This window comes from Castanea sativa, chromosome 1, assembly GCF_040712315.1.
Source record: "Castanea sativa cultivar Marrone di Chiusa Pesio chromosome 1, ASM4071231v1".
Classification (NCBI taxonomy): domain Eukaryota; kingdom Viridiplantae; phylum Streptophyta; class Magnoliopsida; order Fagales; family Fagaceae; genus Castanea; species Castanea sativa.
The window spans coordinates 73,023,516-73,045,750 of NC_134013.1; the positions used below are offsets into that span (position 1 = coordinate 73,023,516).

Consider the following 22,235-nt stretch of genomic DNA (forward strand, 5'->3'; position numbering starts at 1 on the left):
AGTTGGGGGACGTAAGTGCTTGTTCTTTTCTCATACTCAAAAGGATAATCATGAAGCAAGTCAATTACTTTTCTATCTCACCTAACCTCATTAAATTTTATAAAAATAAAAAATAAAAAAATAAAAACCAAAAATGTGACTTTACGTAAGCATGGACGTCTCTTAACTAGTTCTTTTTTATGTCATGTGAAGCAAAATAGGAGTTTCCAAACTTCATAGTTCATCCTGTGGCTCTCAGATATTATATTGCTATTATTATGTAGAGAGCAATATTATATGGAGAAGTGGGTGCAGTGGGCTCTCTAAATTTCATGTCATGTTCCTCCTCATTTAGCAAATCAGTTGCCAAATATTGGAACTTTCAATATTTCTCATTTCGATTCTAGCAATTTAAGTGGATTATAATTTGAAAGTGTCAACTTTTAGGTGTGCTATATCCCCTGATGTGGAGATTGTTATTGACAGATAAGTGATAACCATTGAAACATTTAATTGTAACAGATTTATTGATATTTTCAAATGTATTAGTTTAACAAAACTGCATTTTTCCCTATAAAAAAAAAAAAAGAAAAAAGAAAAACAAAACTGCATTTAATTTATGTTATATAAATGTGGCTTTTGCTCAAGCTCTCACATTGTTTTCTGGATGAACCATTGGCAAAAAAAAAAAAAATTTAAGATGAACCAACCAAAATTTACCCTTCAATTTGATTGCACACATCCAATGATATGAATGCTAACCATATAGTTCTTATATTTATCACGCTGGAGATATGGTTGGAAATATGGATGATGAAGGAGCATTATATTGACAGGAGTTGTACTAAACAATTAACAATGAACCCTATTCAATTTCATCTCTTAGGAGTTATTTTGAAGAATGGTGGATTTGTAAACTTATAACTTGTACATTTACATGGAAAGCCTAGTTCCAATTACAATAGGAAAGGAGTTTAACACCGCATACCTTTGGTAAATGTTTGTGGGGATGTGGGGGGTAAGGGGCGAGATTCAAGTCTCCAAAAGTAAGTTTGACATGTATATACACTTAGATTAAATTATAGTAGAATTTATATCCTGTAAAAAAAAAACTTTTAAAAAAGGAGAGGTTGATTGAAAATAGGGGTGTGCAGGCGTGCAGCCAACCCACCAACCCGTCAAAACCGACCTGACCCGACTCGACCCACCAAGTTGGATCGGTTTTTAGTGGTTGGCGGGTTGGGTTGGGTTGGGTTATGAAATTTTTTTAATAGTGGGTCGGGTTGGGTGTGGGTCATAGCAATCACAAACTCACCTAACCCGATCCACCTATATATTTAAAATTTAAATTATATATATTTAGAAATATATTATATCATTAATAATGTTTTTTCATATTCGGCTCTTCCTATCTAAAACTCAATTACCTTGCAAACCCTAACAATCTTATTTCTCTCTCTGCTACCTCCCACTCTCACTCTCCCATTTCGCTCTTATTTGTTTATAACTGACTTGGAATACTAGTTCATGTATATTTTGTTTATCAACTCAATTTGATACGTTTTGTTTATAACTAAGTTAGAATACTAGTTTATGAATATTTTATTTATCAACTCAAGTAGCTGGTGGTGGGTTCCAATTAGCTCAACTGGTAAAAAATTTGGGATTCAATCCCCGCCTACACCAAAAACTGATTGGTGTCTTAATCTGATGACAAAGAGCGCTCATCAGGAGCAAAAGCCATAGGTTGAAACTCTCTCCAAAAAAAAAAAAAAACTCAAGTGGCAGGTGGGATATATATTTTTCCTACTCAAGTTAATAATAATAGTAGTAATAAATATATAAAAACTGTCAAATCCATGAGTTCAATCCAACCTAACCCGATTTATGTGGGTTGAGTTGTAACCCTGTGTTGGGTTGGGTTTTTTTAACCCCCTCAACCCTATTCATGCACACCCTTAATTGAAAACATCATATATAGAAATCCTACATGGTTACTAGTCGACTCTCTGTTTATCATTTTTTTTTACCAACTTCCCCAAGCCTTATGGCTTAGGGGCACAATATTCCGACTAACGGGCAGGTGTGTCACTGTTTATCATTAGGTAATGTCTCTGATTGTGATTGGTATCCTGAGCTTTTTTCTAGTTGGAGGAAAAATGCATTGAGAGGAAAGTTGGAGACTTAAAACTGGAAGGATGGGAAGCATGGACAAAAGGATAGATGTTTTTCAAGTAATGTTCCAACTATCGCACTTGTTATCATGTACGTTCCTAAACCAAAAGAGTATGTGAGGTGTGACTCTGTTTTAGCTGAACCAACTTCAAAAATTGCACCATAATCAACTATAAACAATCAAAATCATTTATGATTCAATATGTGAAATAACTAACTATTGAAGGACAAAAGAAACATTACCCTTTTATTGACTATCAATCGAAAAATAAGATAAATTAACGTTCAACAACAAACAATAAGACCCCACGAAAACATAAGCTGCTTGAAATACATTATTATAACCAGAAGCCAGACAAATACATCCACTCATTTCAACTCGTAATGGAAATTTTCCTTTAGTTTGACTCAGCTGGGAGCTCTATGTGAAGGAAACTCTTCTTTCCTGATCAAACTGCAAACAGACGCGTGTTGAAAGAAGCCCTGCAAAGCCCTTTGACAAACAACCTTCAACCGCACATGGAGACTTGGAAGAGCACAATGGACTATTATGTCTCGTGATTTCCATGCAATCATCTGTACTATTACCTGGTGGATTATCCTCCCAGTTTGCCGGTCTGGGAGCAGTCAGCCTGATTCTCTTAAAACTCAAAGCAGGATCCAGGTCTGTATAGTGGGGGAAGGTGGATGAGGACCTCATTTCATCCTGTTGAAGGTCCTCAAGTACCTTCCTCTTCAAACCAGGAAAATCTTTCAATCCTGTGACAAAACCACCAAATTGTTGGACCAAAACTCATATTCTGTTGCATACAAGCCTCTATTTCAGTGAACAATTAAAATCAACCTATATGTTTTTGCAATGGATTGACATACCAGGAAGAGGTTCCTCAAATACGGATGACTGGGATTCTGAACTACCACAGTTACAGAAGAAGTTAGCATTATCATTAGTTCCCGATACCCTGCACAACAAAAGATACATTAGTCATTAAATCTCTGAGATGCCAAATTAGCAAAGGGAGAAAGTGCAGCATTAGTCAATCATAATTAAATATCAAAAGTTTTTCTGCTTTTTTTGTGCATATATTCCTGGCACAACTCTTATAATGAAGTGGAAGAGCCTATCTAATATAATGGTCCAGTACCAGGAACTCCAAGCCTTAGCCACATCACTGACACATTAAACCAAAGTCCACGTATCTACAATGAACTCCACTGGTAGCTTGCTTTTCCATTTGTAAGTGAGCTCCCAAAATATAATTAAAATAAAAATAGATCGTTTCATTTGAAGGTAACACACACCCCCCATAGATTTGAAGCCACAACTTCACCCCTAACCGTTTTTATAGAGGAGGCGCCATTTGACCTAGAGCTCATCAGCACAAAATTAAAGAATGCACATACTCAAATAACTAAAACTTGAGGCAGACCACTCACATGAACTAATTTCTCCAAAATATGTATGGTTCCCGGTTTTTTCTTTGAGGAACTGAAATTTTTCTCATAATGATAAAAGAATACATTGAAACTGGCCCCCTTGGACCTTTTCCTTTTTCATTTTCATCTCCATGTTGACAAAAGGATGAACAATCACTTGAGATGGTTTGGTCATGTGTAGAAGAGAGCGATTATTACTCTAGTGAGGAAAATTGAATTGATTTAAGTTGAGGGAACCAAAAAATAATTCTATTGACGATCCATAGCCAACCCAAAGTTTTGGGACTAAGGTTTGATTGTTGTTTTATAATTGAGATGCATTCAAGTTGTAGGAGAAGCCTTGGAAAGTTAGTGAGGCAACATTTCAAAGACAAACTAGAAATGAAAATACAGCAAACATTTGTTATTTGGCATAATCAGATCCACAGGGGGAAAATACTAAAAAAAAGAAAAAAGAAAAAAGAAAATTCAAACAAACAAAACAAAGTAATTGTAACCAAAGGAATATCAAAAATTCCATGATGCATTGTTGAAGGTATAGAATCAAACCTGTACATATGCTCAACAAAGTCATCTATTAGAACAGGCCAAGCACCTGCAAACAAAATTTAAGCATTACTTTAGTTAATTCGATAGTAGTATCTATCATTACTTTCACAGAGATAGCTCTGGGAACCTGTGCCATGAAAATAAAGCAAAACATAAACAAACAGGAGGCTTAAGTACATTTAAGATTATTTATAATGTTACAGACAACCTCCTAATTATTGGGTTTAAAACATCAACTGGGATATGCCATAATGATCATGCTCCAGTCCTTGATATTCCACAAACACCCAGGTATTCTAAGTTTCCAATGGAAAACCAGTCAATACTGAATTCACATCCGAGATTACAGAAGAGAAGATACTCTGAGGGCAGGGAAAGAAATCGACCATGGTCTACATGCAATGGCACAAATGAAATGATGACTACCATTGGTATTCATCTATAATGGTATCTGACCAAGAAATAGCCCTACCCGCACAAGGAACTTCAAACATTAATTTTGAAAATTGATTGAACCAATGGCAGGAAAGGAAAAAGTATTTCCATAACTTGGCTTCATGAACAACAAACAAGAGAATCAAAAGCATGCCCAACCCAAGCTCCTACTCCTAGTCCAGAGCAACAGCAGAGGGAAGAAGGAACTTTTTAAGATTTAAAATTCACAGTTTTGCTTGGCCAGTGCCTCTTCCTTGGCATTATTTTCTGATAACACTTCAATATTTCAATCCAAACATGTTATTCTTTTGATCAAGTTCAAGTCTGTGCAACTTAGTAGTAGCACTTTACAACCATTATGGTCGAGATCAGATGCAGTAATCTTGAAAAGCAACAGGAAGTTACAAAATTGATTCTAGCAAGTTTGAAAATCTATAATTAACCTTGACTTTCCAGACAATCTGAACTTCCAGAATTTGCATAACAAGTTCATGAGATCATATGAAAATAGTGGGTTACAAAACAAAAGGATGAATGACCAAAACTCTTAAATAAAAGTACACCAAAAAACACAATAAGATCCCCATATTAAAAGACTCAAGGAGTCCTCAGAGTTTGAGAAGCTTGCATCTGTTTACTTCCTTCAACAACCTTTTTACAACCTGGAAGGACTTGTCACACACCTTTTTTCCTTTTTGAGCTTAACTAATTTAAGCAGCATGTTATCAAAGAGAAAGCATGAATAGATGGAGCTTTGCCAGCAGGAAATAGAACTCACAACACAATAATGATTATTAAGTACAATAAGATTTACACATAAAAAATGATGAAAGGTTAAATAGAATGTATGATTCAACCGACCACATCTTAATGTCCAAATAAAGATCTGGTGAGTATTAGTACCTTCAGGATCATACCCTTCCAGATTTTCGTGTACACACCGGCTGAAAGCTAAAACTTGCTGCCAAGTATCCTCAGAGATGTTGTGTCGTTGATTTTTCTAGAAGGAATTCAATGGATTAATTTCAACAGAAATGCACAAAAGATGATAATTTTTACTTTACAACAACAACAATAACCAAGCCTTAGTCCCAAAATATGCCCCATTTCGAGGGTTATAGAATTTAGCATGCAGTCTGACACAGCATTTCCCTGGTACTCAACAATGAGTATAATTTCATACCAATATTCCTGTTGGATTGGAAATTACCTAAACCTAGCCATTATTTCTGATTATATGATGCTGGGTATTTTTGAGACATCCAATCTGTACAAGAAACAAAGCATGGCAAACATTAAACATTTGCATTTGATTACCTCAACAAAGTCGCACCATTGATTCAGCAGTCGAAATCTCCCTGCTAGGACTAATTTCCATGCAGTGACTGCCTTGCTTACAGCTGCAAATGATTCAGTCAAGAAAAAAAAGTAAACAAGACAAGAAATTTCATCACAACAATCTGTAACTCATGTAATTTGCATGCTCTTTTCCCAATAGATATCCAGTTCAATACTGTAGGAAATCAACAAAAATAATTACATTGAACAAAGGAAGAAGAAAACTTACTGATGTTCTTTTGACCATTTTCACGGCAAATTAAGAAAACAAAGTCATAGAAGCGGGAAAATTCAGAAAAGTCTACCTACATTATTAATTAAAAAAAAGTCAAGGTAGAATCACAGCGTACCCATCACAAAAATAGAAGACACATCGAACATTCTAAAAGTAAATAAATTTGAAAGCATTTAATACAAGATGAAAATGCTTATTGAAAAAAATAACATCATTAAACAATGGAAATCAAAAACAGTTGAAAAACTTCAAAAAAGAAATTACTTCTCACCGCCAAGTCTAGCTTTGACATGAGCTTGGAAAGTTCATCAAAAATAATCCTGTCAACATAAACACTATATTTTTTCAATAACTGAGAACAACAGAAAAGCACTCAATGATGTGCCATTATAAATTTATAGAATTTAGTTATTAGCCACACATAATGATGAGTGATAAATACAATGCGCAGATAACAACCAGCACAGGTAAAGGGAAGCATCTGTGTGTGTAACTTGTATAATTTAAACTGCAAGTAAAGTAGATCAGGTCACAGCACAACTCAACCAATTGGCTAATTAAGCTGACTCCTCCACAGGGAGAAAAGAAAGAACGTTCACTAAAAAACATAATCACAAACAGCAAGGTAGATGACAAGAAAACTTGCCAAAGTAAATAATTATGTTACACATCCAGCAATCTCCAGGTAGATTCTTTTAGCTTCCAAACCCTATCTAAAACTTATCACAAAAAAATCTATTTTGGATATGCTCTTTTTAGTTCTATTACTACTATTTCATTACCACAATTGCCAAGAGCCTTGTAGCTCAATGGCATTACCTGGTCTCCTTTATGAGAGAACCATAAAGAAGACCAGGCAATTGAATTATTATTATTGTTATTATATATATATATATATATATATATATATATATATATAAAAGAAATTCATTTTAAGTGTATTTGTGTAATGGATATTAAATTTTTAAGCTCCTGTAGGTTCCTAGATTTATTTTTCAATAAAAACAATTATATATATACACACCTAAAAGAAACCCATTTTAAGCTTATTTTTGTAATGCATTTAAAAATTTTAAGCTCCTGTAGATTCCTAAATTAATTTTTCGATAAAAACAATTCCTTTGATAGTTACATCCTTTCCAAAATACACACCCAGCTTCCCACCCCCCACCTACTCACACAAAAAGTGAAATATTCATCCTTTTTTTTATTGGTAAGTTACACACACCCCATGAGTCTCAAACCGATGACCTTACCCTTTACCTTACTCTCACAAACAAATGAGGTGCCATTAGAGCTAGATTCAAAATCTTAGGACTTGTCTTCTGATATTTCAATCTCTATATTAAAAAGGATGGAAATCTAATTATATATACAAAATTGCAGTTGAATGAATGACTTTTGGGGGCAAAATACCACAGACCCCAGCATCACTTATTGTCAATGCCTTTGTCTCTCCTTAAAACAACTATGTCTATATGTTGAATAACCCTAAATTCAGTCCTTTTGGTAAAGAATTATGCTTAAAACTAAAATATGTTCGTATGCTCACTCCTCTGTCTCTCTGCTGCAGAAGTCATATGTACTTCATCAAGCATGCATGCTATTTCAATTCTCCAAACCCTTTTTTTTCCTTAGTAAAGTTCATGGGTATGGCATTATGAAAATATATCATGTTTATACAATTATTGTTGTTTAATCCCCTGAAGAAACTCAATGAATTCTCTCTCTTTTCATATTTACCAAGAAAATATTTCAATTAGTTCACCTCCAAAAATTGAAACTATATCTAGGATTCAATGTTGATTTTGGAAAATGACTGAACAGTTAGTTCACACCATAAAATTCTATGTCATTTAAAACTGCAAGTTATGCCCACAGCTTGCTCAAGCAAGGCTGAAAAATATTATAGGAAAATCAAGTACTTTGTGCACATGCATGTCAATATAGCCACAAATTAATCTAAACTAGCATCTAACACCAACTTCCTAAGAGAACTTCAAGTTTCAAAAGGCCGAGTGTGCAGCTTATAGAGATTTATACCTTGTGTGAACCCTTGACTGCACCAATTTTAAGAGCTGGGTCAATGTGTCTCTTGAAATTTTAGCCGGTTGTGATTCATCATCTTGTTTGTAGCCCTCATTCCCATTAACATATACATTTCCTGATGTAATATCTGCAAAAGTTCACAAATCAACCAAATGACAACCATCAATTTAGACTATTAATTTGTATAAAACATATTAAAAGTAAATGAATGAACATAAACCCCACACAAATATCTTAGGTAACCAAAGAAAAAAACAAGTTGAACTAAATTGGCATCACAGAAAGTTTGGAAAACTAGATGCCCATGTAAAAAGAAAGTTTTGGAAGCATCATATAATACCATAAAAGACAACATATGTAGTTCCAGAAAAGCGTCTCAACATGTGCAATCAATCTCTGAACCCAATTTTCAAATCAAATGCAATAAAATCTTATGCTCTTTAATTTTCTTCCCTTTTTTTTTTAGCAAAATAATTTTTTTTTTTTTATAGGCTTCTCAATATGTAAAATTAACCTCTAAATCCTTTATTCATTTTTTCCTCACACCTACGCAAAAACGACCACCAGACTACATAAAAATGTCCAAGGTTTTTTTTTTTTTTTTCACTCATAAATCATGGATAAGTAGGGAGATTTTCATTCTCTGTAATATCAAAATCAATGAAACGTCAAACTCTTGGAATAATGTTATCTATTTTTATTTAAATTTATACAAAAGAGTCAATAAGGTTAGTGAATTAGGTGAAAGATACAGAAAAAGAGGGATTTGAACCCTCCAAAAACGAAAAGCACATTTCTTTTGTTCTTCTTTCTTATACAGTTAAAAACTAGCTCAGATAATAGAACGTTCAGAATTTAGCAAAAGACTGCACCTTTACCCATTAAGAAACACAAAGAAAGCACACAAGATTGACAACCACCCCAATTTTTGTATAAAAACTAATAGCTCAACAAGCTTATACATTACCAATTTCATATTTCCTACCAACAGAATGTAAAGAAAGAATAGCAAAATGCAACATTACTGAATCCCATGAATCATATTGCATTAGCTTTCACTTTTCACATAATAACACCTTAAAACAGACCAAAAATATATATTGATCACAGCTGAGCTGAGCTCAGAATTACCTCTAATTGAATCCCAAAGAAAAAATTAATTAATCAAAAATTTAAAACCCAAAACTGAATTTTCCTTTCCTTTCCAAGTTCCAACCATCAAAACCTCAGCTTGAAAGAAAACAATAGAAACCCAATTGAGAATCTTAATTATAAAGTCCAGAAAACCAAATTCCCAGGTTTTCCCAGCAACCAAACAGGGCATCAAAACCAACCCAGCTAAAAAAATAAAGTAAAAACCGAATCTTTAGCAAGAAAATTTGAAATTTTATTGCTTTTAACAATCAAATTGGCAGTGAAAAAAATTGAAAGAAGGTGAGGAAATTCGAAATTACCACAATATTGCCTGTAAATCTCGCAGATATCGAACTGGGTCGACCCGGAGGGATCCATGGAGCCAAGTGGTTTGGAGCTCCTCCGGTAAGCTATAGCGCTTTTGTGGGTGAGATTGAAGAAGAGAGAAACCCTACAAGGAAGTGGAGAAGAATTGGATAGAGCCTAGACAAGAGAGACTCTATCTCTCTCTCTCTCTCTCTCTCTCTCTCTCTCTGGTTTTTTGGATGTGTCAGACAGTGCAATCATACGCAAAACTCTTCGAGAAATTTTTGGACACTTCCGGAGTTTTTTAAAATTTTGTTCTTTTCCTTTTCACTAAAATGTAAAATCTACGTAATTTATGTCATTCTCCTCATTTTACTTTCAAATTTTATTAATTTATATAGGACTAAAATGTAAAATTAACTTTCTAAATTTCACTTTTTGTCATTTCAGTCTTTTAAGTTGTAGTTTTGTCATTTTAGTCCTCTAAGTTTTAAATTTTGTCAATTCAATCTTCCATTAAGACCCTATTAACTGCTACACCGTTTTGGACTCTTTTTTTTTTTTCTAATTTCTTAATTAAAAAAAAACTGAAAACATTAATTAAAAGCAATACAAAAAACCCCACCCCCAGCCACCGATACGATACCTAGCCTTAAATCATGAAACCGATTGCTCTAAGAAAAAAATTAACAAGCTAAGGGACTAAGGGAGAAACTAAGAAAGAAAGAGGGAGAAAGAGAAAGAGTGAGAATGAGAGATAGGTAGAGGGAGAAGATGTTAGAAGACATGGAAGGACCAGTGTGATGTGATTGAAGAAGGACTTCTTGAAGATGATGAGTGTGTAAAGGGTCTTCCTCATCGTTGCTTTTTCTTACTTTTGTGCTTGGGTTTCTCATTCTATACACTATCTTTTCTTGGATTTTGTTGGGTGCTGGTAAGCCCTTGAAGCCAAAGATCACAATCAATGTATTATTAAAGATAACATTTTTATGGTTCTTCTAGGCAAATTTTGAAATGGGTTTTGATTAAATTTTATTAATTTTAGGTGTTTGTTTTGCATTCTCACTTTTTTTTTTTTATACAAGATAGAATTTCTACTCTAACCTAATCTAATATATATATGTGTGTAAAGTTCTCTCCTGGAGGCTTGAACCCTAACCCTTACTCCCGACACCCCACAAACACTTATACTTGTGGAGTGACCACCGCACCAAGGGTGCGCGGTGGTCACTTCTCAAAGTATAACGTTTGGGCAATTTAAGATTCTTTTTGGTTGGCAGGGAACAACGTTGTTCCCCTAATTTTTTTTTTTTGTAATTAACGTTTTCAGCTTTTTTTTTAATTAAGAAATTAAAAAAAAAAAAAAAAAGAGTCCAAAATATTGTTGTTCTGGTTAGTAGACAACAACAGTTAACAGAGTCCTAACGAAGGACTGAATTGAAAAAAATTTGAAACTTAGAAGACTGAATTGACAAAAGGTGAAAGTTAGAGGGTTAGTTTTGCATTTTAGCCTTTATAAAATTTAAATTTATTCAATTAACTTCTTTTAATCAATTTTAAAATCTAAACAATTAACCACAATATCTTCATAAAAATCAATAAATAGACTTTAATTGAATAAATTTAAAAGTTGGAACAATGAAATTAAATAAAATAAAGTTAGAGAATTTGAAGAAATTCTGATAAAACATGGATGTGGATTTACATTTTAGTTATTCATTTTTATATACAATTATGTTAAATATCTAAAATAATCTATTATAATCTTCTAAAAATTAATAATAATTTATAATAAGATTGAAATCCCTTTTGGAAGAAAGTTAGGTATATTACATTTTTCAATTAAATTCAAATATATTAAATTTCATTATCCTTGAAATAATAATACTTTATTATGTATTTTATTGGTTAACGTAGTAAGGTGTTTTTTTCTTTTTTAAATATACAATCTAGTATTTGAATTTATTTGAAGAACTTGATAATATGATTTTTAACTTTCCAAATTTAACATTTTATAATTTAGTGTCTAAAACATTTAAATGTTTTATAAAACTCACATGATAAATATTTTATATTATGTAAGACTTTTTTTCAAAATATTTTTAATTAATTAATTACAAACTTAACGACAATTTCAAACAAAAAGCTTGAATTGAATAAATTTAATATTTAGAGGATTCAATTGAACGAAAATAAAATTAAATGATTGAAATAAATTTCAATCAAACTTAAATTGTATAATTTGCATTTTAACTTAAAAGTAATTATCTAAAAGCAATTCTTATACGAAAGATTGTTATTGAATTTTTAATTATATTAGAATTTAAAAACAAAGAAGTGTTAATATTAAAATTCAAAAATCTTATAGATTATAGCACCTTGCTTTTGAAGAGAGAATATGTAAATTGTTTGAGATATATATGAAGGCAATTGGATCTTTTGTTGGATGGACCAGTAAATGGAATAAATGGACCACAGTGTATTTTTAAGTTAGGTAAATTGTATTTAATCCCTCAAATTTGGGATAGATTCACTTTTAGTCCCTCAATTTTAAATAATAATAAAAAACAATTTTAGTTCTTGAATTTTTAAAAAAGGAACCATTAAGTCCTTTTTAATCATTTTTATGTCCATTTTTGCTTACTTGTGCTAGGAATCTAGTGATTCCTGATGGAGATGGATAAGAATTGTAGGGAGTGTATGAAAATGGTAGGAAAATGGACTTGATTCGAGATAGTCACCCTTCATGGAGAAGAAAGAGATTACGAGAGAGAGAGAGAGAGAGAGAGAAAAAAATGCACTAATGCACTAACAAATTGGTTTATTCTTCAATTCATATCTAATGTTGAATTACAATTATGTATTTATAGGAAACTAGTTCTAATCTCATTGGCCCACATGGTTCAAAATAATTGGCTAGTTAATTCAACGTGTACTCTATGGATTAAACCATGTGTTAAATGAGCCACATGTGCTCAAATTCTAACTAACTTATTCTAATCTCAACTAACTAACCAACTAAAGGAATTAAAACAATTATTACAACAATTATTTCATTTTCCTAACAACTTGATTAACATTTTTATGATGTGGTTTTCATTAAATGACAAGGAAATACATTTACTATGCGTTTGGAAGTTTGGAGAGAGAATAGTAAAGAGAAGGAGATGGAAGGAGAATGTTTACCCATTCTTTTTAAGAGAGAGAGAGAGAGAGAGAGAGAGAAGATTGGATTTACATAGTAATATTTTGCTAAAGTCATTGTTGGGTTTTAGAATTATGAGTGTGTTTGATGGATATTTTGAGTTTGTGACATAAAATGAATTTGATTTCAAGTATTGGGTTTGTTGGAGAAACGAAAAATAAATTGCTTCAGAATAAAATACATACTACGTATATTTCTCACATTGTCTCTCTATTTCTCACTCATATAAGACCAAACCCGACAATGGCATAATCAATTTGATCAAAATGATAGTTTAAAAAAAAAGGATGGATGTTGGGTTTGAGTGTGCTCTTGTTGTTGGCAATATTGTAGCATGTCCATAAGTGGAATGGATTAAGGTTTGCACGTACGAATTCATTGTCAAAGTTATGTTTTTTCTTTTCTTGATATATATACACAATTTGACTCTATTTTTGGAAAAATATAATTCAAAGCTGTGTGTATATATATATAATGGAGCATTGAATATACCTTAATGTATGCCCTTAGCTAGGATACTCTTTAATTAATAAAAGCTATAATAATAAAGTGATGCCTTTTGTAATAAAATGATATTAATAATTTATTATCATGTCTCATAAAAAAAAATTATTATCATGTCAACTTTTTAATACTAAAATTGATAGTAATTTTAGTAATTTTCATAATTTTTTGAGAATTTTAGTATTTTTTTTTATAAGAACTTATCACCTTTTTTTTTTTTGAGGAAAATAAGAACTTACCACTTAACAATGAAGTCGACACCATTTTTTTCTTTTTTTGGGGGTTGGTTATCAAAATTTTACTCACACTAACTAAATGATTAGCTCATTGGTATTCTTATCAGGCATAGCTAGTGGTATACAGATGTAATATATATAGTACAAAATATGTAAGTTTTTAGTTTTAGTTTTTTTTTTCTTTGAGAAGAAAGTTTTTACTTTTTAGTTTTAGTTGGTTCAAAATTTAAAATACATTGTAAAGAACGGTATAAAAATATAAATAATTTTAAAAAATAATGGATGAACCTACATGCATGTATATTGCGTAGGAAAAAGTGGGCTATATTATATATTGATATTTATTTATTTTATTATATTCCAATTTAATACTATACTTCTGTTACGCTAATATAAGATGTTATAAAAATCGCCTAATTAAGTATATAATATAGTTGGTATTTTTTTTTAAAGAATTTTTTTTTAAGTATATCTTTTTTTTTCGGAAGCTCCCGGTGCTTTTCCAAATCCTCTTCATACTTCTGTATAAAAACACGTACACGATACGTAACTAAGGATCCATCTTTTACGTACCTTTTTCTTTTTTTCTTTTTTTCTTTTTTTCTCTCTGAATACTGAATAGTGAATTCTATGGATCCAATGACTGAAGATGAATTTCGTGATCTCGTGAATATGGCCTTGCTAGTAGTACAAGGCATAGATTATGGCATCTCGCCGGAGAAGCCTAGGGAGTTGCCGGGGATCGAGGTCATGCCGAGAGTGATAGTGACGGCAGAGGAGTCTGATGAAAACTGTTCAATTTGCTTGGAAGAATTTGAGGTCGGCAGTGAGGCTAGGGTGATGCCATGCAAGCATAGGTTCCATTCGTCTTGTATTGAGAACTGGCTCAGAGTTCGCAGGACGTGCCCGCTTTGCCGATTTGTTATGCCTTCGGAATGAGAAGAAGAAAAAGAAAGAGTTGAAGCGAGGAAGAAGAAGGAAAATACTAGAGTATGGATAGATATTAGTGAGTTCTGTGACTTTTGGATACATATTGATATTAGTTTAGTTTAGATTGATATTTGATATTTTGTCCATAATTGCTGGTTTTGGTCTGATCAAGATTTTTTTTTTTCTTCCCAATTTTTACTTTTAGGTTGCCATGCATATATCATATCATAAACCTTTGAACCTCGCACAATTTTTCATGTTAACACAATATTTAAATAAAATTATTATTTTATTATTTAAATAAAATTATTTTTGCTTAGTCCAAATTTAACAAGGAGTGAAACTCTATCTCTCTAACAAGTCCAACTTAAACTCAAACTTATCATTTTTTTTAAAACAAAATTATTTTTGTTTAATCCAAACTTAACAATGAGTGAAATTCTATCTATTTAACAAGTCCAACTTAAACTCAAACTCAAACGCTGATATTATTATTATTATTATTATTATTATTATTATTATTATTATTATTATCTCTCTACTTCACTAACGTGATATTTTATGATAAGGTGTAAACTTATAGATATGGATTATTTTTTTGAAAGTAACCCAGACTTTTTCTTATATTTTTCTATTTTTTAGTTATATATATCTTGTTTTGCTTCAATAATTTCTAAGCCGTGAATAGTTTGATTTTTTAATATTTTTTGGTCTTTCAGAAGTTTTAATATTATTATATAATAAAAGTTGGGCTTAGGTGTCATGGTTCCGCCAAATAGTTTCACCAAATTGCATAATTTTTTTTTAGATTTTTAAAATATATATAATTTTTCTTCTCCTATAATTTCTAAGTTGATAAAAAGCTTAATTTGATTACAATTCAAATTCTTCATCTAATCCATCTAATCTTTTTTTTTTACGTTTAGTGTATTATAAAAAAAACAACAACTTTCTTATTTTCATAAAAAGAGGATATAAATTCATTATCTACTTTTTTTTCAAATATATTTTGTTTTAATTTATTTTTTTGGATAAATATCAAAGTTTTGGATTAAAAAAAAAAGCTAATAACAACATGATATTTATGGTATTACAGAAAAAAAAAATTGTAATTAACGTTAACAACTTGATTTTTATGGTATTTAATTTTAAATAAATTCCTTCTTTTTTTGCTTATATCAATTTCATCACAATTTTCATTGAGGATATACACAAGGGGAGTTATTGATAATGAATTTGTAATCTCCTTTTTTTTCAAATATTTTTTTGGATAAATATCAAATTTTTAGATAACAACAAAAAAAAGCTAATAACATTAATTAACAACATGATTTTAATGGTATAACAAAAGATAAAAAAAATTGCAATTAACGTTACAACTTGAATTTTATGGTATTGGGTTTCAATTTAAATTTCTTCTTTTTTTCCTTATATCAACTTCTTCACAACTTAAAATTATTGTTTTAAATAGAAACAATTTCTTATCAACTTTTGTTTTTTGGTTGAAGTTTAATTTTATTTGTTGAATAAATATAGGAATGATTATGAATAATAGTTTTATTATACCATGACTCTCATCTTTAGAGTTCCAAGACACTATAAATAATAAGGCCAAATTTATGATTTTTTTTATTAATATTTTGAACGTCCAAGTATCTATCATTTTTTAGGGTTTTTTTTTGTTTTTTTATTATTTGTGTTTTTTTTTTTTTTTTTTTCAGGAAGTTTCCTTGAGGTTTTGAAGCACCTGATCAAAAAATACTCTTGCTATTGAGTTTTTCTCAAAAAAATTTCTTAAGTTTATTGTGAGGACCCGAGGACCTAAGAACCCCGAGGACCCGAAGAAAGGAAGGCCAACATACAATATGCAAGATGGGGTCTCTCCGGGTGTGCCCGAAGATGAGGTGGCGTGGACGATGGTTACGTAAGGGACATGTTGCAAATATCTGGATGTAGCAGGCTGATTTGGAAGGTTGCATTAAATGCACGGCAACAACCATTCTGGCCGCATTGATTAGAAAACATCACCTCTATCCGTCGCATTAATGTGGGCATGACCTGAACAGTGCGGAACGCAAAGTAGAATCTTGCTCCGTTGCCGATGGACAGGTGTCATGGGAAAAGGACCGCAGATTGCAAGGTGTAGGGCTATGATGAAAGCATAAAATAATATAAATAGGAATCAAGAGACTACGAAGGGGAGACTTTTGTTGTTGGACCCTCTCTACCAAATATATTGTATAAGGATCTTTGATCAAGAAACTGGCACCAGGCGTTTTAACGAGTTTGTGAACTTTAGGTCCTTACAATTGGCGCCGTCTGTGGGAACAACAACGTAGTATAGGAATAGATGGCTGAAGCATACCAAGAAGGGGAGGAATCAGTAAGTTCACGAAGCAGGGACGTAGTTGTAAGTCTCCAGCGTGACAAAGGGAAGGGACATACCTCAGGAGTGGTGAAAGCACATGATGGCGGTCAGGGGGCTGAGCAGCAATCACTGACTGAGGGACATATGTCTCGTGACGATGTATTTCAACAGATGCAATCTGAGATAGCTTACTTACGCAAGTGCGAGGATAGTAGGAAGCGGAGGCGCAAGAGTAATGCCAGCTCTTCCAGTGACAGTTCGGAAGCAAACCTCAGAGGAAGTGATCCCCCAGTAGTTGAGCCTACTCGAAGTGTTACCCGTGTCAGTGTGTCTTCGAACGTTAGGGCAAAGCAGCAGAAGGAGACAAGGATGCCTGATACTGATGGGATATATCGCGATGACGGGAATGATGCAATGGGTAAAGCCCTGAGGCAAATTTCCAAATCCCCTTTTGTAGCCAGGATAAATAGGGCAAAGCTACCTCGTAGGTTTTCACAACCTATCTTTACTATGTATAACGGGAGGACTGACCCTGTAGAGCATGTTAGTCATTTTAGTCAGAAGATGGCCGTTTATTCGAATAATGAGGCATTGATGTGTAGAGTTTTTCCCTCCAGTTTGGGGGCCGTGGCTATGAGGTGGTTTGATGCTTTGGCAGAAGGTTCTCTGAGGTCTTTTGAGGAATTGACTAGGGCATTTGGAGCAAGGTTCATAACTTGTACCAGGATTCCAAAACCCTTGGATGCTCTACTGTCTATGTCTATGAGGGAAGGCGAAACACTCAAAACCTACTTCGACCGATATTGGGAAACGTATAATGAGGTTGATGGGGATGTGGAGAGTGTAGCCGTGAGAACTTTCAAGGTGGGTCTTCCCACGGAGCATGGGTTAAGGAAGTCTTTGACAATGAAGGCCGCGATAGATATGCGTCAGCTCATGGACAGGATAGATAAGTATAAACGGGTGGAAGAAGATCAAATGCAAAGCAAAGGAAAAATGAAAGGGTATCTGGAGAGAAAGGATCTTCGGGTAGGGGGGTTTCAAGGTAGTCGGCCCAAACGAGACTTTCCAAGCCATCCGAAGACCGCCGAGTCTCCTCTAATTAACTCATTATTTAAGGAACCCGTGCATCACATACTGGAGAAAATTCGGCATGAGCCATATTTTAGGCCACCCAACAAGATGAGTGGAGATGCATCCACGAGAAATCAAAACCTCCACTGCCATTACCATCAGGATAAGGGACACACCACGGAGGATTGCCGGACATTGCGCGATCATCTGAATCACCTGATTAAGGCTGGAAAGATCAATCATTTGTTGGTTAATCTGGACGGGAAAGGGGGTCAGCAAGGCACTCGGAAATATTGGGGTCAGGCCCCTCAGCCATCACTAGGCACTATTAACGTCATCTTGGCGTAGCCGAGAGGAGAGTTTGGGACACTTTCTCGGGTCATGACTATTCAAAACAATTGTGGGAATGACGTCATGGACGAAAGTAATCAAGCCGATAAAAAGGATGAGGTTCTCGGGGACGCCGGTATTGGGGTTTTCCGATAAGGACAAAGAGGGCACATATCAACCCCATGATGACGCTTTGGTGGTGACGGTTCGTATTGGGGGATATGATGTAAGGCGAGTCTTGGTGGATGATGGAAGTGGTGCAGAAATCATGTATCCTGATCTGTTTAATGGTTTGAAGTTGAAAGATGAAGATTTGGAAAAGTATGATCATCCGTTGGTCGGTTTTGATGGGAAGCAGGTAATCCCACGAGGAATGATTAAGTTACCTGTACAGGTGGATGGTTCCGAAGTACAGGTGAACTTCATAGTTGTTATGGCATACTCCTCGTACACGGCCATTTTGGCTAGACCATGGCTGCATGCAATGGAGGCAGTTTCATCTACTTTACATGTGATGGTGAAGTACCCTATACGAGGAAACGTGGGAGTATTACGTGGCGCTCAAATGGTAGCAGGCAATGTCTAACGTCTCGCCACCATTCGAACGTGCCGAGGATCGTTGGAAGGGAAGTTCTTGAGACATCATAGCAATTAAAGGAGGCCGATCGGGAAGTCGGCCCTGGATGAGGATGGTGTGCCGAGCGCTAGACAGGTAATTATTGGGGTATATAAAGAAAAAAATTTCCAAGTCGGGTCCAAGCTGCCAATACAGGAAAGGGAGGAGTTGGTTCAATACTTTCGTGATAATATTGATGTTTTTGCATGGACGACTTATGACGTACCAGGAATTAATCCAGTTATCTCGCCACCATTTGAATATTAACCCCCATGCAACGCCTAGACAAGCCTCCTCGGCGAGCATCTCAAGAGCACGCGAAGCGTTTAAAGATGAGTTTGGTAAGCTAAAGGAATCTGGTTCGATCAAAGAGATCTTCTATCCTGGGTGGCTTGCCAATACTGTCGTGTTAAAAAAGAAGAATGGTAAATGGAGTAGTCTCGTGTTGACTTTACGCATCCGAATAAGGCATGTCCCAAGGATCCCTTCCCTATACCTGCCAATTGATCAATTGGTGGATGCAACCGTGGGGCACCCCGGAATGAGCTTCTTGGATGCATTCCAAGGGTATCATCGATCCCTTTGTCATTGAATGATCGGAGAAAACGGCTTTTCGTGCCCCTAATGGTAACTACCATTACCGAGTGATGCCCTTTGGTCTAAAGAATGCAGGATCCACTTATCAACGGATGGTTACTGAGAATGTTTGATGCGCAATGGGGCGTAATATGGAAGCTTATATCGATGACATGGTAATTAAAAGTAAGAGGACGTAAGACCATTTCGACGTATTTGCGAGGAGACCTTCTCGGTGTTAAGAAAGTATAAGTTACGCTTGAATGCATCAAAGTGTTCCTTTGGAGTGGGCTCGGGAAAGTTTTTAGGGTACATGATTACCCATCGGGGAATTGAAGTTAATCCCGATCAGATTAAGGCTGTCTTAGGCTTGCATTCTCCTCGGAATCCCAAAGAAGTGCAGAAGTTGGCTGGTATGATTGCAGCATTGAACAGGTTCATATCTCGGTCCGCAGACAGGTGCCGCCCATTTTATCGCCTTTTGCACAAGTGGAAAGACTTCCGGTGGACTGATGAATGCAACTTGGCTTTTGAGGACTTAAAGAAATACTTATCTAGACCACCAATATTGTCAAGACCCGAGAAGGAAGAAGTGTTATATGCTTACCTAGCCGTCACAAATCATTCCGTAAGTCTTGTCTTAATACGGAATGATGATGGGGTTCAGAAACCAATATATTATATCAGCAAGTCTTTACAGGAAGTAGAACAGCGATATCTACTGTTGGAAAAAGCGCTTCTAGCCGTAGTGCATGCAACAAGGAAATTGCCCCATTACTTCCAAGCTCACACCGTAGTAATACTCACTCAATTGCCTCGGCAAGCTATCATGAGGAAGTCGGATTACACGGGTCGTGTAGCAAAGTGGGGAACCAAACTGGGAGCTTATGATATCAAGTATATGCCTCGGACAGCTATCAAAGGGCAAATTCTTGCCGACTTCGTGGCCGAGTTCACAAAAGGTCAGATTTACCATGAGAATACCATAATGACAGTAATGTCCATTGGGATGGAAAACGTCACTCCTTAGGAGGTCTACACGGATGGGGCATCAAATCGAAAAGGAGCCGGAGTTGGAGTTGGAGTTGTGCTAATATCTCCCGAAAAGCTAGTCATTGAGAAGTTATTAAGATTGGGATTCTCGGCCACTAATAATGAAGCCGAGTACGAGGCTCTCTTGGTGGGCGCCCAAATGGTTAAACACTTGGGAGGAAAGGTAGTAAGGTTGTTTTGCGATTCCCGATTAGTAGTAGGACAAGTAAATGGAGAATTTGAGGCAAAAGATGAACGAATGAAAAGCTATCTTAAACGAGTCCAAGGGGTGTTGGGTTTGTTTGAGAGTTTCAAGATACAACAAGTCCCAAGGGGACATAACGCTCATGCTGATTCATTAGCAATGTTAGCCACTTCACTGGGTTCGAAGTTACCGCGTATGGTCATGGTGGAGGATTTACTGACCTCTAGCTTGACCAACATCTCGGCAGTACGGGTTAACAGCGTTCATGTAGGCCCAAGCTAGATGGACCCAATTATAGCTTTCTTACAGCACGGAATATTACCTGAAGATGGAACGGTGGCCGAGAAGGTACGAAGAAGCGCTCCCCGTTACTGGCTATCAGGGGAGCAAAAACTTTATAGGCGTTCTTACACAGGGCCTTACCTACTTTGCGTACATCCTGAAGCCATGGAACCTTTACTGGAAGAATTGCATGAAGGTGTGTGTGGGAGCCATACTAGAGGAAGATCATTAGCTCATAGAGCCATCACTCAAGGGTATTAGTGGCCAAGCATGCAGAGAACCTCTCAAGATTATGCCAAGAAATGTGATCAATGTCAAAGATTCGCACCAAACATTCATCAACCAGGAGGTAATTTAAATCCGTTGTCCAGCCCATGGCCCTTCGCTAAGTGGGGTTTAGATATCGTCGGACCTTTTTCTCGGGCAACGAGTAATAGGAGATGGCTCATTGTCGGCACGGATTACTTCACGAAATGGGTAGAGCCCGAGCCATTGGCCAACATTAGGGATGTGGATGCGAAGAAGTTCATCTGGAAAAATATAATAACTCGCTTCGGAGTCCCTCATACCTTGATTTCTGATAATGGGCTTCAATTTGATAGCAAGGCTTTCCGCGTGATCAAGCGCAGAAATGGGAATAAGAAATGGGTATTCAACACCGTCCTATCCTCAAGGAAATGGTCAGGCCGAAGCAATAAATAAAGTCATCTTGGCAGGTTTGAAGAAACGATTGGATGATGCTAAAGGAGGTTGGGTAGAAGAATTACCTCATGTATTATGGGCTTATAGCACTACACCCCGAAGATCGACAGGCGAGACTCCCTTTTCAATGACGTATGGAATGGAAGCTATAATACCATTAGAATCGGGTTTTCCCACCCTGAAGTCCGACCAGTATGACGAGGCAAGCAATCACGAGAGGGTGTATGATTGTTTGAATACTATTGAGGAAATGAGAGAAATAGCCAATGTGAAGATGGGCAGCTATCAGCATAAGCTTAAGCAGACATACGACAAGGGAGTTAGGTCCAGGCCCTTGGTACCAGGAGACTTGGTACTGAGAAAAATAGTGGGGGTAGCAAAAAATCCTGCTTGGGGAAAGTTGGGTCCTAATTGGGAGGGGCCGTATAAAATTACCTCAGTAGCAGGTATAGGGGCTTATCGTTTAGAAGATCTGGATGGAAGGGTGATTCCTCTCCCTTGGAATGTAAATAACTTACGACGTTATTATTATTGAGAA

The 22,235-nt window shown here is 35.1% G+C and overlaps 4 protein-coding genes across 4 annotated transcripts; 3 read left to right on the plus strand and 1 right to left on the minus strand.

The window, feature by feature from the left end:
• Nucleotides 1-2,374: 2,374 nt before the first annotated feature.
• LOC142621899 (defective in cullin neddylation protein AAR3) lies at nucleotides 2,375-9,933 on the minus strand. The gene is made up of 9 exons (XM_075795272.1): nucleotides 9,652-9,933; nucleotides 8,192-8,324; nucleotides 6,420-6,468; nucleotides 6,143-6,218; nucleotides 5,893-5,975; nucleotides 5,479-5,575; nucleotides 4,141-4,186; nucleotides 3,028-3,116; nucleotides 2,375-2,913 (listed from the first exon to the last, which is right to left on the minus strand). The coding sequence occupies exons 1-9, from the start codon at nucleotides 9,707-9,709 to the stop codon at nucleotides 2,576-2,578; spliced, it is 969 nt and encodes a 322-aa protein (XP_075651387.1). The 5' UTR covers nucleotides 9,710-9,933; the 3' UTR covers nucleotides 2,375-2,575.
• Nucleotides 9,934-14,221: 4,288 nt separating this feature from the next.
• Nucleotides 14,222-14,521, plus strand: LOC142633964 (E3 ubiquitin-protein ligase SIRP1-like). Its single transcript, XM_075808234.1, has one exon. It carries the CDS (start codon nucleotides 14,222-14,224, stop codon nucleotides 14,519-14,521), a length of 300 nt encoding a protein of 99 aa, XP_075664349.1.
• A 3,839-nt stretch (nucleotides 14,522-18,360) lies between these two features.
• On the plus strand, nucleotides 18,361-18,870 carry LOC142633973 (uncharacterized). Its single transcript, XM_075808242.1, has one exon. The coding sequence runs from the start codon at nucleotides 18,361-18,363 to the stop codon at nucleotides 18,868-18,870; it is 510 nt and encodes a 169-aa protein (XP_075664357.1).
• A 2,756-nt stretch (nucleotides 18,871-21,626) lies between these two features.
• LOC142633982 (uncharacterized) lies at nucleotides 21,627-22,232 on the plus strand. The gene is made up of 2 exons (XM_075808252.1): nucleotides 21,627-21,767; nucleotides 21,882-22,232. The coding sequence occupies exons 1-2, from the start codon at nucleotides 21,627-21,629 to the stop codon at nucleotides 22,230-22,232; spliced, it is 492 nt and encodes a 163-aa protein (XP_075664367.1).
• The last annotated feature ends 3 nt before the right edge of the window (nucleotides 22,233-22,235 follow it).

What these genes read in the sequence shown, in the direction of transcription:
- LOC142621899 (XM_075795272.1), bottom strand. Translation starts at nt 9,709, where the DNA reads ATGGATCCCTCCGGGTCGACCCAGTTCGATATCTGCGAGATTTACAGG. An exon ending in AAATGGTCAAAAGAACATCA is followed by an intron (nt 5,976 to 6,142) that starts GTAAGTTTTCTT and finishes AATCATTTGCAG; the next exon opens with CTGTAAGCAAGGCAGTCACT. An exon ending in TTTGTTGAGCATATGTACAG is followed by an intron (nt 3,117 to 4,140) that starts GTTTGATTCTAT and finishes TTTGTTGTGCAG; the next exon opens with GGTATCGGGAACTAATGATA.
- LOC142633964 (XM_075808234.1), top strand. Translation starts at nt 14,222, where the DNA reads ATGACTGAAGATGAATTTCGTGATCTCGTGAATATGGCCTTGCTAGTA.
- LOC142633973 (XM_075808242.1), top strand. Translation starts at nt 18,361, where the DNA reads ATGACGTCATGGACGAAAGTAATCAAGCCGATAAAAAGGATGAGGTTC.
- LOC142633982 (XM_075808252.1), top strand. Translation starts at nt 21,627, where the DNA reads ATGGGAATAAGAAATGGGTATTCAACACCGTCCTATCCTCAAGGAAAT. An exon ending in GGGTAGAAGAATTACCTCAT is followed by an intron (nt 21,768 to 21,881) that starts GTATTATGGGCT and finishes CCCACCCTGAAG; the next exon opens with TCCGACCAGTATGACGAGGC.